The sequence below is a fragment of the Micropterus salmoides genome, unplaced genomic scaffold, assembly GCF_014851395.1.
Source record: "Micropterus salmoides isolate LMB-PRFRI ecotype aquatic unplaced genomic scaffold, ASM1485139v1 Ms_hic_scaffold_9, whole genome shotgun sequence".
Lineage (NCBI taxonomy): Eukaryota > Metazoa > Chordata > Actinopteri > Centrarchiformes > Centrarchidae > Micropterus > Micropterus salmoides.
Genome location: NW_024044681.1, coordinates 26,780,017 through 26,794,891, shown reverse-complemented (window position 1 = coordinate 26,794,891; position 14,875 = coordinate 26,780,017). Strand labels below are relative to the sequence as shown.

Sequence of the window (14,875 nt, the reverse complement as noted above, 5' to 3'; positions counted from 1 at the left end):
AGGTCTAGCATTGTCTTGCATTAGGAGGAACCCAGGGCCAACCGCACCAGCATATGGTCTCACAAGGCGTCTGAGGATCTCATCTCGGTACCTAATGGCAGACAGGCTACCTCTGGCCCTCACACCACCCTCATGGAGTCTGTTTCTGACCATTTGAGCAGACACATGCACATTTGTGGCCTGCTGGAGGTCATTCTGCAGGGCTCTGGCAGTGCTCCTCCTGCTCCTCCTTGCACAAAGGCGGAGGTAGCGGTCCTGCTGCTGGGTTGTTGCCCTCCTACGGCCTCCTCCACGTCTCCTGATGTACTGGCCTGTATCCTGGTAGCGCCTCCATGCTCTGGACACTACACTGACAGACACAGCAAACCTTCTTGCCACAGCTCGCATTGATGTGCCATCCTGGATGAGCTGCACTACCTGAGCCACTTGTGTGGGCTGTAGACTCCGTCTAGGCTAATTGCCTATAATTTCCACCTGTTGTCTATTCCATTTGCACAACAGCATGTGAAATTGATTGTCAATCATTGTTGCTTCCTAAGTGGACAGTTTGATTTCACAGGAGTGTGATTGACTTGGAGTTACATTGTGTTGTTTAAGTGTTCCCTTTATTTTTTTGAGCAGTGTATATGCACTTAGTTACATTCCCCCACTGTTTACAGTACACTTCATTTGACTGACTGTTGGCTCTCTTGATGAAGAGCCAATAAACGCAATCAAAGAAGCTTCTCAAAACCATGTAGACAGGAAAATAATTCAAGCTGAGAGAAAACCTTAAAGTAGACAAAAACAAAAATGTGTAATGTTAGTAACTATACAGAAATGTAGTTCCATTAAGAGTACAGCATGAAAAGAGAGAAGTTACTTGCTGCTCCTTGTTTTTCCCACTGCTGTGAACTCTGTCCAGCTCCTCTGGGGGAAGCGATGACAGCTGCTGCCTGTTCAGTAATAGATACCTTAATTGTGCCGTGGCACTGTTTCCAATGGGGAGACTGGTGTTAATTCATGTTTGAACGCAGAAACAGTTTGGTTTGGGCCCACCCGAGCATGAAACACTTTGAACTGGTTACATTTTAATTGGCCCTGTCCCATGGGGGATAGAAGTGAGTTTATTGAGTGTGTGGGTGTTGATTCTGTGCAGTCGGCCAGTAGCACATGATCGCAAGACACCAAAGGGCTCCGTTCTCTTCTTATTGGAACTGCTTGTGCAATCTACTGATATCTCTCACCTTCATCTCTGAAACTTAAAATAGCTGACAAAAAATATATTTCTTATCTCCAGAGAATGTGATGGTGTTTTCACTTTAGGTTCACTGCTCACAATTGTGCTGTTTTTCCTCAAGGAATGGAAAATCTCACGGTAAGCAGAGTTTGATTTGCACGTGGTCTGTAGAATTTGTCATTCAATAGATCAGTTTAAAACAATTTAGTTGTTAAAAAGTATTCTTTAACAGTAAATGTGTTTCCAGTCTTGTGCTAATTTGTAGAATGTGCCACGCTTTTTATTTTTTGCCTTTAGTTTTGTCCAGGCTTTATTTTCATCTTATAAAATTAAAGTTAAATTATCGATTTTCTTCCTTTTTTAAATGCGTGAATGGACAAATAACACAGCTGCTAACTGTACTTTCCTGTCTCTCAGCCAGAACAATGGCGCGAGATTATGAACAAGAAGATGAGGTTCCCTCCCGAGCTCCTCAGTGCCATTCGGGAAGGGAAAATAGAGCTACTGTGTGGACTGTTGAAGACCGGTGATGGCATCATCCGCCAACTGGATGAGTCTGAGGATCGCCAGTGGAGGGAGGCCCTCAACCTGTCCATCCGCCTGGGAAATGAGGACGGCATGGACGCCCTCCTGCACGGGGTCAAGTTTGACTTCCGGCAGATTCACGAGGCCCTGCTGGTCGCCGTAGACACCAACCAGCCCAGAGTGGTGAAGCGTCTGCTGGACCGCCTGGACCAGGAGAAAGGCAACAAGATGGACGTGCGCTCCTTTTCTCAGGCCATCTTTGACCACTCTATTGACAACTCGCAGTTTGCCCCTGGTGTGACTCCTTTGACCTTAGCCTGCCAGAAAGACCTGTATGATATAGTCACCATGCTTACCCAAAAAGGTCACGTCATCCCATTGCCACATAAGATATCCTGTGCCTGTCTGGAGTGTCGTAACGGCAGGCAGTACGACCTGCTGAAGTTCTCCTTGTCTCGTATCAACACCTACCGTGGCATCGCCAGCCGTGCCTACCTGTCCATCACCTCTGAGGATGCCATGCTCAGAGCTTTTGGTCTCAGCAGAGAGCTCCGCAAGCTCTCACAAAAAGAGCCAGAGTTCAAGGTCTGATGACATTCGTAGATGTCCCCACTCACTGTTCTTGTTGGTTGTCTGTGTTGTTACTTGACTCTGCTGTGGTGCCTTTCTCCTGCAGCCTCAGTACCTGGGCCTGGAGCAGCTTTGTCAGGATTTCGCCGTTGAGTTGCTGGGCATGTGTCGCAACCAGAGCGAGGTGGCCACCATCCTGAACAGCTGTGGAGACGAGAGTCAGGAAGCCATAGAGGAGCAGGCCTTTGAGGAGGGAATACCCAACCTGTCACGTCTGAGGCTAGCTGTCAACTACAACCAGAAGGAGGTAGCTAGATAAAGAAAGTGAGAAGAGTAAAAACAAGACATGTACTTGATCCATGATCTGTCTTTCCCCTCTCTGTGTGTTTGTTTTTTGTGCAGTTTGTAGCCCACCCAATCTGCCAGCAGGTGCTGTCATCTATCTGGTGTGGGAACCTCGCAGGCTGGAGAGGCAGCAAGACGGCCTGGAAGCTGTTTGTCTCTGTGGGGATCTTTCTCACCATGCCCCTCCTCTGTCTCGTCTACTGGCTCGCACCCAAGTCAAAGGTTTAAAAAAAATAACTAAATGTTGAGGGAGGTTTATACTCACAGATTGTCATGAGAGACATTCAATCAAGAAAATAAGACGAACAGGAGATTCTTGGCCCTAATATGTCATCGTCTTTTGTGTTTTCTTTTCACCAGGTAGGAAAGATGCTAAAGATTCCTGTGATCAAGTTTCTCCTCCACTCAGCCTCCTACATGTGGTTTCTCATCACGTTACTTGGAGAATCAATAACAATGGAGCTGTACCGAGACAAATATGCCTCCCGGCAGCAGAACATCCTGCACAGCTCCTTCCACATGGTGTGGGTAGTTGGTGGGTTCACTCTCTCTTTTCTAACTCCCTTCTCTCATGGCCTGGCAATAGATAAATCAGGTTTTAGTGTTTTTGCAATGCTGTCTTATTTAGGGTTCTTCTGGTATGAGTGTAAGGAGGTGTGGATCGATGGGCTGCGGAGTTACTTGTTGGACTGGTGGAACTGCTTGGACATGGTGGTGCTCAGCATGTACCTGGCATCCTTTGCGTTACGTGTGCTTATCATGCTCAAAGGTTACTTCCTCTGCCTTGATCCTGATGGCACAGAGGAGTGTGTCTACTTCACTCAGACTGGTAAGACAATTATGTCAGATTTATACATTGTTTTATACATTTGTTGGAGGTCTTAAATGTTCTTGGTGCTAAACTGGCCTGTTTGGTGGCGTGAAACCATCCTGCAGTGCGTGAGGACTGGCATCAGGAGGACCCCCAGTTGATTTCAGAGGTGCTGTTTGCAGTAACCAGCATGTTGAGCTTCACGCGGCTGGCGTACATCCTGCCAGCCCATGAATCTCTGGGAACTCTGCAGATCTCCATAGGGAAGATGATTGATGATATGATGAGGTAAGAGCCCTTTCCATTTTGTTTCCTGGATTATATATCTGCATATTTGTATATTGATCATTGCCTGGTTGGAAATTCAGGGCCAATGATGTTTTGTTTTTTCTTTTTTAGATTTATGTTTATATTGATGATCATTGGAACAGCATTCCTCTGTGGCATCAACAATGTCTATGTTCCTTATGTCATCTCTCCATATCTTGGCAGGTAAGAATATGGAGTCTTCAGCTTCCTATATACTGTACCCTGCTGCAGTGGTTAGCACGGTGACCACAATAACACAAGGTTGCCGGATAAAATGGGGACAGATGAAGTAAATATGAAGTTAGCTTAGCTTAGCATAAAGACTGAAGGTTTGGGGATGCACCTAGTCTGGCTTTGTTCAATGGTTAAAAAAAACAGCACCTCGAAAGCTCATTACAGATATAGATTGTTTTATTTGTACAAAAAACAAAATGTAAACAACAAATTATGATGATGAAAATAATTTAAAGATAGTTCAATTCTCCTTCTTCTTGTATTTGAGACTATTTTTTACCCTCTTCTGCATGCAGGAACTCAATCTAATCTTACTTATTCAAATTATGTACAGAAAATAAATCGTCTGTCTACACTTAGCCACCCAGGTGTGAAAACTATGCCTGAGTAAACTAACTTCCCTGGCTGCTGAAAATAAAATAAAACACAGAACATGTCACAATTGTTAGTTTATAAAAAAGTCTTAAACACTCTTCATGATAACACTATCCGCTGCACTTCTGCAGGTTTAATGAGACGTTCAACTTCTTATTCTGGACCATGTTTGGCATGGCCAACCAGGGCTACGTGGACATGCCGGAGTTTGTGTTGGCAGAGTTTGTAGGAAGGATTCTGTACGGCATCTTCACGCTCGTCATCGTCATCGTCCTGCTCAACATGCTTATTGCTATGATCACTAACTCCTTTCAGAAAATTGAGGTAAAGAGATGATCTTCATGTGACACGCCTGCAATAAAATGAGGAAACCAAAGACTGGCACTGGCATCTCAACTTTTTAATTTCAGGATGATGCGGATGTTGAGTGGAAATTTGCCAGATCAAAGCTGTACCTCAGTTACTTCAGAGAGGGCCTAACCATGCCTGTGCCCTTCAACATCATCCCCTCACCCAAATCTGTCTTTTACATCTTAAGGTGAGATCTAAAATGCTAAATGCACCTTTGACCTGCAAATACACTTCACTGTTTATCTATATTTTAATTTGTTCATTTTAATTCTGTTCCAGGGGTATCTTTAGACGAATCTGCTGCTGCACTTGTATATCTAAGGAAAACTATCCCGCTATAACCTCTATGGTACGTGTATGTTTCATGCTCGCATACAGGAGATAGGGTGAATGTACTAAAAAAATGTCTTACACAAATTCTTTGCTAAACACTATGCACTGAAATTCATAATGTTAAATATGTGTTTTAAGACCAGTGTTAAGGGATCTGAAGACAGCCAGGTACCTTACCGGCAGCAGGTGATCAGAGCTCTGGTTCAACGCTACATTGAGTCAGCTCGCAGGGAGTTTGAGGAGACAAAGAGGAAAGGTAATTGTGACACACATCTGTCAGGGCTGAACAGTAAGCCAGTATTAAAAAGTCCTGTTGGATCAAAGACCTGCCCTGTTGCATGTCGCCCCTGTTCTCCCTTCCATCTTTGTCTCCTACTAGCTATCTAATTTATAGTCTAAAATTATAAATTATATAAATGTTATGCTTGTGAGTGGTTTGAAATTATACTAATATAATAATATTTTAGGACTGTGATACACAGATCATTCATTTTCATAATAACACAATTTCACTGGAGATAATAATAATAATATATATCAATTTAGACATTTTAATTTCAAAAAAGTCTTTATCGAAAGTCTGCCTTTTATTTCATGTTAAGCTAACAGATGCTATATGGGTAAATGTTGGTAGCAGTTGTTGAGCTAGCTTAAGATGCAGGGAGCATGTCATTGGCTGAAACGTGAGGGGGCGTTAACAACACGCAAGAAATAAAAAGTGTCAAGAAATAATGAAAGAAATGAGACTCTTGATGGCACAGAATAAAATGCTAAGTGTTAACAGATTTTCCTATGAAAAAGTATTTGATTAAAACCCCTAGCCTGTAGAAATTGAATAGCATTATTTATCAATAAAGTGCTTGCATGTTGGGTTGTGATTGGGGTTCTTCTCTTCCCTCAGATATTGGTAACCGGATCACTGAGCTGAGCAAAGCAGTCAGCAGGATGCACATTGATATGAAAATGATGCAACAGCTTCGGGTGGATGATGGACACTCTGCAAGCGACGCATTGACCAAGGATTGCTCCTCCATACTGGGGAAATACATCATTGGTGCTAAGAACAATTTCAGAGGTTTTGACACCAGACCAGATGACAAAATTACAGCACTCAAATTGACAGTGCACAATGGAGAGGAAGGGGTGGATAACGAGAAGGTTGACTTAGATACACACAAAAAAAAGGAGTCAGACGTACGACAGAATCAGGGGGGCGAAGGTGGAGCAGAGGGATCACAGCAGGTAACAGACTGTGATTTTGTGAAAATGGAGGAGGGCAGAGCTAAAGCAGAGCTGGGGGATAAGACGTGTGAAAGTGATAACAAAGAGCAGGTGGAAACAGACAAAAATGAATATACTGACACTGAAGTGAAAGAGGAGGGGGTGGAAGGGACAAGTTTTAACAATATAGAAGAAACAGTAAAAGCCAAGGCCACACAGGGTGAGGCAGAAAAAAGTATGGAAGGAGAGATACTGACTGGAGCGAAGGTGGGTGGAAAACGCACAGAGACGACCCCTGAACAAGCTGAAAGCCTCAAAGTCAGTAATGAAAACGCCGACACAAAGAGAATGGTAAACAAGTTCAAAGACATAGAGCTGCAAGAAAAACAAGTGGAGGCAAGATGGATGAAGGGTAGAAAGTCTGAGGATAATGTAGCAGAGAAGCCTTGTGTCAAGGCGAGCAATGAAAAACCTGGAGGCAAGAAAATGATTCCCTCGCCAACAGGCAGCAGCAGCTCCCAGGACACGGGCTTTGGTTCCCGAGAAGGGGAGGGATCGATTGATGGGATGCTAGTGAGGCCGTAACTGGTGATGTCCCTTTTAAAGGGCCACACTGACTATTTCAGGTTTTGGCCCTTTGGTCACCTTATCCAATATCTGAGGAGACACAATTAAAATTTAATAACTTGGTTTTCCATGGCCTGCAGCTTCATAATTTTGGCACTGTGGTGGAGATGTCTGTCAGTTGGTCCATACAAAACTTTGATCCAGAGTAACATATCTTAACATCTATGGGTCAGATTGGTATAAAATCTTCTATATATTAATGATTTTTATTTATTTATTTTTTTTACAACCCCTTGATCTCTTGTAATCTAGATTGGTCAGAATTTCTCCTTCACCAACACTCATGAAGGCCCGCTTGAAAACTAAGCACCAGCAAATAAAATATTAGTTTGTATACAGGATAACGTTTCATAATCTAATCAGCCTATTAGAAAATTTAATTTGCTGAGCACTCTCATATTTTGGGGTTATAATTATTATTACAGCCTACTGGGGCTACTAGCACAGCTTCTAGGCTTGCTCACAGTTAAACATTTTTTTAACTAAAACGTCCACAATTTGGGAAATATAGTCTTGCACATAGCCACCCATAAGACACCAAATTGTCGTGTTTTTGTACCAGTTAAACAAAGAACACATAACGTGTTAATTACTTAGCTTTAGAGGTGCTGCTAGGTTGTTAACAAACAAAGCTAACCACCTTCATATTTAGTGTGCATACATGAGAGGCATCTAACTTTCTGCCAGAAAGCAAATAAGTGTGTTTCCCAGAATGCTGGACAATTTCTTTAATCTTAATTGCTGATACTGTGAGAGACCTTTCATGTGGTGTAGCCAATAAGTGTACAAAAAACTGTAGCTTTTTTCCCTAGTTCTACTCACATCCTCTGTGAAATAAGTAAAATTGGTTCATTGGTCAGTTAATTAAGCCAAGTGTCACACGCTTGTTGTACTGCTGCTTTGTGGGTATCTCGCCCGTCACTGCCACTTTCCAAAGTTCACTGTTCATTAGCAAAGAGCCTTTGATGGTCATTCTGCTTTCTCTTAATATTCAAACATCTGATGAAAATAGTATTGTGTTCAAGTTTTGCACAACAGTTACTTTTTAACACAATTAAAACATCAAAAAATATTTTTAACTTTGTGTTGATTGAGGTTATGAATTGGTGTTTCTCTTTAGTAGGTTGCAGACCTACATCCTGCTACAGTCTAACAGTGCAGGTCTCAGCTTGCTTTACACATGCTGCTCCCTTGAGGTCGCATGCATCAACACACCACTTCATTAATTCATCACCTGCAGCATCACCTGTCCCAAGACACTTCCACAGGAAAAAACACCTTGGCTTGTGGCCCTTTGTTGCAGTATTGCATGATTGATACAGTCAGCATTTCCACCTTTTGTTTCAGGTGTTGTGCGCCTTATCTGCCATTTTCACCACAAATAATTTAAACATATTTTATGTCACCTGACACAAAAGCCTCCAACACATCATGTCACCAGGAAAATAAATTCATGTCTCATGTGCACAGGCATTTTGTATCACCAGCTAATGGTAATCACCACCCTGTTAGAGCAGCTGACAGAAAATCTTCATTTCCCTAAATTTCATTTCCTAATAAACAAGAACTAATAACTGCATACTGACTACCTACACTACCCATTCTTATTTAGCTATGTTGGATGTTGAAGATGATTTACCTTAGTTATTGTTAAGAAAGATGTTCTATTTCTTGAGCGTTGTATGGTACTGACCTGAGCAAAAATTATTTCTCTTTGTGGACAACAAAGAACATATATGACCAAGAGCGGATATATCATGTCACTGTTGATGGGGATAATAAAATAAAGTTGCTGAGGGTCTGAAAAAGGTAGCCAGTGGACCAAACCAATATGAGGCTTATGAGAGAGGGAGGACATTATCTTACTATAGTAGAGAAGAACTGTTTGAGCACCAAATACTTGACTAGTCAATGACAGACAACAGCGGTTATATTTAGTGTTTTAATCAAAATTATTACTGGGGACATGTCCCTACCTCTACACCCTTGTCTATGACATATCTACTGTGTATCAAGAAATGCAGGTCTAAATATGTACAACTTGTAATATTCACATGCTCAGGTTTTGAGGTATAACTCAAGATTTATTAAATTTCTTGACAACCATGAGACCAATATATAACATGTTTAATTTTCCACACATCTGAAATACAAACATGAAGTTCATTAATGTGACCCAGATATTACAAAACTGTATTGATAAAAATGAAAGGCAAATATTAATTCATTATACTGTACTCTAATAATTCTATACAAACATACAGTACATACAACACCCTTCATGATGAAAATCCAGTATATTAAATAAAAACTGCAAAGATTTGTGTATGTAAAATACTGTTGCAACATCATATACAAATAAAAAGAACACTCTGTTTCCAAAAATACATATTTAATGGGGAAGCTGGTAGTTAAGGGGAAGTGTGTCTGAGTGAACCACACTTCAGTTAGGAACCACACATCAGGCACTCATCTTTGTTCGCTAAGGAACAGACCATGGCAGCAGTGTTGCGCTCTTTGGTCTCCTCCTCACTCTTGACTGACTGCGTCTCCTTTAATTTCTCCTTGTTCAGGGTGAATTGGATGGGGTTGGCAGCAGGCTTCGTCCGCAGGTAGTACATGCCAGTTTTCAGGCCCTGCAGAGAAATTAAGACAGGCATTAAGCCCCTTTTCCACTGGTGGAAATGTTGTCCCCAGGCACTACAATGTATCAAACCTGCATTCTCTCAGTCCTGACTTACCAACTTCCAACCATAGAAGTGCATGCTGGTCAGTTTGCCATAGTTTGGCTCAGCAATATGGATGTTTAGGGACTGGCTCTGGTCAATGTAGGCACCACGGTCTGCTGCCATCTTCAGGACAGTCTTCTGGGAGATTTCCCACACAGTTTTATACAGCTGCTTCAGATCATCAGGGATCCCCTCAATATCCTGTGGCCAAATCAGACGTGTTTAAAAATGATCAAAAAATAAAACAGAGCAGTGATACTGACTAATTTAATGAGTTTAGATTTTGTTAAGAATGACCCTTTACCTGGATGGACCCGTTCTGAGCAATCAGCTGGTTCTTCATTTCATCACTCCACAGTCCTCTTTCTGTGAGGTCCTTCAGCAGATGCGGATTCACAATCTATGGGAGCAACAGAAAAGACACTTGGCAACCTTTTCCTCCTCTGGACACGCGTCTCTGGAGACACAAAACATCAAATGCATTCAGTGCTGACCTGAAACTCTCCTGAGAGCACCCTGCGGGTATAAATGTTGCTGGTGTAGGCCTCAATTGACTCGTTGTTGCCCAGGATCTGGGCAGTGGAGGCTGTGGGCATGGGGGCCAAGAGCAGACTGTTCCTCACACCATGCCTGAGGACACACAGAAGCGAGTCAGGAACTGAATCAGGGATGAGCTACTATCTCCACATACAGTAGATGTGAGATGAAAAACATCAACATCAAGGAAAATGTTCAGGAGGACTTACTTGGCAATTTTCTCCTTCAGTGCTTTCCAGTCCCACAAATCTGTTGGGGTTTTGCCCCACATGTCATACTGAAGGATCTGGAAAACACAATTAGTTAGGATCTAAACCCAAACTGCTTAACTTTACACTTTATTTTAAGCTGTAAAAACTACTCACTCCCTTGCTGACAGGAGAGCCAGCGTAGGTTTCGTAAGTGCCAAGTTCCGCTGCCAGCTCACAGCTGGCCTCCAGGGCAGCATAGTAGATAGTCTCAAAGATCTGAATGTTGAGCAACTGGGCCTCTGGGCTTTCAAATGGATAACGCATAAGAATGAAGGCATCAGCCAGACCTTGTACACCGATTCCAATCGGCCGGTGACGCATGTTAGACCTTTCAGCCTGTAAAGCGGGACAGAAGAGCCATTTGTTACAACAGACCACACAGCATTTGCATGGTTGACTGAGAAGCAACACTAGACAAGGAAGCCTACCTCAGGCACTGGGTAGTAGTTGATATCAATAATCTTATTCAGGTTCTTGACAACAACTTTGGTGACAGATGCAAGCTTTTTAAAGTCAAATGTCCTTTCTTGGGTGACATACATGTTGAGGGCAATGGATGCCAGGTTACACACTGCAACCTGAGTTGAAGAAAGAACAAACCAAACTGAAAACAAGCAACAACAAAATAATGTAATATAACAGAAACAATAAGCTAAATCTATAGGCACTAATGCAATATCCCCTGCCCCTTACCTCATCTGCGCTTGTGTACTCTACGATCTCTGTGCACAGATTGCTAGATTTGATGGTGCCCAGATTCTGCTGGTTGCTCTTCCTGTTGCAGGCGTCCTTGTAGAGCATGTATGGTGTACCGGTTTCTGTCTGAGACTCAATAATGGCGTACCACACCTGCTGAGCCTTCACCACACGCTTAGCCCTGCCCTCCTTCTCATATCTGAGGACAAAAAGCACACGCGGGACAGGTTAGCACTGAGAAATGAGCCGTTTGTGAAAAACAGAGTTTGGTGTGCTGGACTCACCGAGTGTAGAGCTCCTCAAACTTCTCTCCCCAGCACTCCTCTAACCCAGGACATTCACTGGGACACATTAGAGACCAGTCCTACAAGAGCAGGAGAAGAACAATTAGACTTTTTCCCAAACGCCTCAAGAGCCTCAAACTGTCAAACCCAACAGATCACATATACAAAGATAAATTCCCTCCAGTATTCACCTGATTGCTTTCTACTCGTTTCATAAAGAGGTCTGGGATCCACATGGCGAAGAACAGGTCTCTGGCCCTCTGCTCCTCTTTACCTGTGTTCTTCTTCAATTCTAAGAAGTCAAACACATCGAAATGCCACGGCTCCAGGTACACAGCGAAGGCCCCAGGTCTCTGAATAAGCGAACACAGAGAGCCAAATGATTAAACTTAGTGTCTTTCGAGCAACAATGTCAAGCACCATTCTAGTGTGTCCTGTAAATCTTAGTCTTTACCTTGTTGCCACCCTGGTCGACATAACGTGCTGTGTTGTTGTAGACTCGAAGCATAGGAACTAGTCCATTGGAAGTGCCATTGGTCTAAAAAACAAGAACCACTGTAAGTAATACAAAAAGGACACAAATGAAAGCTTCTCTGTCTGCTTGATTTTGATCCTGCTGTGTGCTTTTAACTCACCCCAGCAATGTAGCTGCCTGTAGCTCTGATACAGCTAACTGCCAATCCAATACCTCCAGCTGATTTGGAGATGAGGGCACACTGCTTCAGTGTGTCGTAGATACCTTCGATGCTGTCGTCCTTCATGGAAAGCAAGAAACAACTGCAACCCCCCCCCCCCACAAACAAATAGATTAGGAAAAAAAAATACGTTTACAAGAAAGCATCAGAGATTTGGTAAACTCAAGAGTCCGTACCTGGACAGCTGTGGCTTGTTGGTGCCAGCGTTGAACAGAGTAGGTGAGGCATGGGTGAACCACCTCTCTGACAGCAAGTTGTACGTCTCAATGGCTGCATCAATGTCTCTTTTATGAATCCCGACTGCCACTCTCATTAGCATATGCTGCGGCCTCTCAGCAACTACAGAAAAAGAGGTTAATTAACAATTAAAAATATCCATAAAATGAGCCTCTGACCCATAAGCATGCTTCTCAAGACGTCACAGGAAAAGCAACTCTCACCTTTGCCATTAATCTTCAACAAATACGACCTCTCAAGAGTCTGTTTGAGCAAAAGGACAAATTAGATTCATCCTCCAAAGTAAATGCATGAGATGCTGAATGTAAAATGAAATGAAAAAGTACCTTAAAGCCAAAGAAGTTGTAAGAGAAGTCTCTGTCGTAAATGATGGCTGAGTTGAGGCGCTGCAAAGAATAAAGGACATTATGTTACAAAGTGCTGAACGTGATTAAAAGCAGTGACTTAAGATTTTCAAACGCGATCAAAATATCATCAAATGCGACTCACAGCCTTGTTTTCAATGACAATGTCGAGCGTCTCCTTGGAGATCATAGGAGAGTGCCGTTTATTTAATGGGTTCACGTAGTTGTACAGGTCTTCCATCACATCTGCAAAAGGAAAGAAAGTGTAATATCAGTGCTAACAATGTAACCTCCACCAACATCATAATAAAATAATACATTTAAAGAGAAGATCAGTGTTGCTATTTGACACAGAAAATGCAATGTATTTACCAAAAAATGTTGCACCAGAGGGCATTATGATGGCTAAATGAATGTGTAGTGCATTAATGCTGATGTCCGGAAAGGTTCTCAGTCATCCAGGTCATAGCTATCCAAGGAAGGTTAAAATCAAGGGCAACTGAACTTGGTTGAAGATATTAAAAATCTTGTTGATGCTGTTATTTCAATGCAAAGTCATATTTATAAATACTAGTTAGGCACACAAAAATCACAACACAACTTGCAGCAGAGCCGTGTATTTTTTTTACGGTAACTTAATACATGTACTCACCACTGAATACTTTCTTGGTCTCTTTGTGCAGGTTAGACACAGCAATCCGTGCAGCCAGGATTGCATAGTCAGGATGTTTGGTGGTGAGGGTGGCGGCGGTCTCTGCTGCCAGTGTGTCCAGCTCAACTGTGGTGACTCCACTGTACAGACCCTGGATCACCTTCATGGTAATCTGAGCCTGCGGAAACAGACATAAAGAGGTTACACACGGTACACTATCACTGAATTGGAGTCTGCCAACAGTGTCATGTCTATGTTATTACTTGATGTTTACTTTTTAATGTTGGTGGGTTATCTTTGAAAATGGTTTGAACTTACAGCGTCCACAAAGTCAGAATTGAGTCCATAGCAAAGCTTCTGGATGCGAGATGTGATTTTGTCAAAAGTAACTCCCTCTTGGCGTCCATCTGAAATACAGAGACATTATTGGTCATCAAACTTATATAACTGCAGTGGTAAACACTCAAGAAATATCATTGCCATAACTATTCACTTTATTCCCTCTACTGATCAATTAACTAAGATGAAGCCGCGCCAACACCTGCCTAACCAGTTGTTATGGCAACAAAAGGACTCATTGGTACTTCGCGCCAATACAACAGGTGCCAGTTTGTGAGTATAATAACCCTCTTCTTAAGCATTACTTATAGAAGGAACACCTTTACTTTGCAAAACACCGGGGAAAGGTTTAAACATGAAAGGCTAGAGAGCAAAACCTGGTTAACAAGCGTGATAATCGATATAAAGTCTCGGCTGTGTTGCTTCTATTACAAATATAAATATGCTCTACATTAAGTTGCAATCGTAGTAAAGAAAAGCAGGCAACAAACCTGCAAACTGAGAAAACAAACTGTCAGCCTTTGTCCTTTCATAACTCAAGTCTTTGTTTGGTGTTTCGACGGAAACACACCACAAAGACACACAAAAACAAGTTTTAACTTGACTGAAACTGAGCTTAAGACTATAGTGCTGTATGTGTGTAGTATTAGCGTTTATCACAGCTAGAAATACATTTAAAGAGTTTTACAGGACCTTCACATCCCCGTAACTTTGCATTGTCCAACACTATTTAACAGCAGTAATATTAAAGTTAGCTACTATACCTCGCTTAATCACATGCATGTTGGCAACAAAGCAGTTGGTTTCCTAATACAGCAGTTGTTGATGTTATCTTCTCTGCTGGACCGTTGAAACTAATAAAATTAATGTGGTAAAAGCTTGTTACAGCAGGTTATTACACTGAAGAATCGGTTGACACAGTTGAATCTCAAACTGAGGGCGCCAACGACCCGCAGGCCAGTAACACTGCTTTGTGTCAGCGGCTCAGCCAATCAGAGAAGACTCCAACAGACTTTTAAACCAATCACAAACCATCACAGAGTCCTTTTACAGCTTACGCTCGCCTTTTCTTGGGTCAAATCTGGCGGGATATATCTCAAACAACAGGTTTCATAACATGTAATTAACCCGCTTTATCTAGGTTGTTTGTTGAGAAATACAAATGACAAGAACGCCCTAACAACCACATAT

The 14,875-nt window shown here is 42.3% G+C and overlaps 2 protein-coding genes across 2 annotated transcripts; one reads left to right on the top strand and one right to left on the bottom strand.

Moving 5' to 3' along the window:
• The first annotated feature begins 783 nt into the window (after window positions 1–783).
• Window positions 784–8,582, top strand: LOC119895660 (short transient receptor potential channel 2-like). Its single transcript, XM_038708914.1, has 13 exons — window positions 784–1,357; window positions 1,637–2,329; window positions 2,421–2,621; window positions 2,717–2,881; window positions 3,020–3,194; window positions 3,288–3,488; window positions 3,596–3,758; window positions 3,870–3,962; window positions 4,520–4,712; window positions 4,799–4,926; window positions 5,019–5,088; window positions 5,211–5,328; window positions 5,974–8,582. The coding sequence occupies exons 1-13, from the start codon at window positions 1,343–1,345 to the stop codon at window positions 6,876–6,878; spliced, it is 3,120 nt and encodes a 1,039-aa protein (XP_038564842.1). The 5' UTR covers window positions 784–1,342; the 3' UTR covers window positions 6,879–8,582.
• A 401-nt stretch (window positions 8,583–8,983) lies between these two features.
• Window positions 8,984–14,616, bottom strand: LOC119895661 (ribonucleoside-diphosphate reductase large subunit). Its single transcript, XM_038708915.1, has 19 exons — window positions 14,449–14,616; window positions 13,664–13,752; window positions 13,346–13,523; window positions 12,839–12,939; window positions 12,676–12,735; window positions 12,553–12,592; window positions 12,289–12,451; window positions 12,053–12,194; window positions 11,872–11,955; window positions 11,609–11,770; window positions 11,418–11,497; window positions 11,131–11,332; window positions 10,866–11,015; window positions 10,552–10,773; window positions 10,396–10,472; window positions 10,144–10,279; window positions 9,954–10,049; window positions 9,662–9,850; window positions 8,984–9,556 (listed from the first exon to the last, which is right to left on the bottom strand). Exons 1-19 carry the CDS (start codon window positions 14,465–14,467, stop codon window positions 9,368–9,370), a joined length of 2,379 nt encoding a protein of 792 aa, XP_038564843.1. The 5' UTR covers window positions 14,468–14,616; the 3' UTR covers window positions 8,984–9,367.
• Window positions 14,617–14,875: the final 259 nt, after the last annotated feature.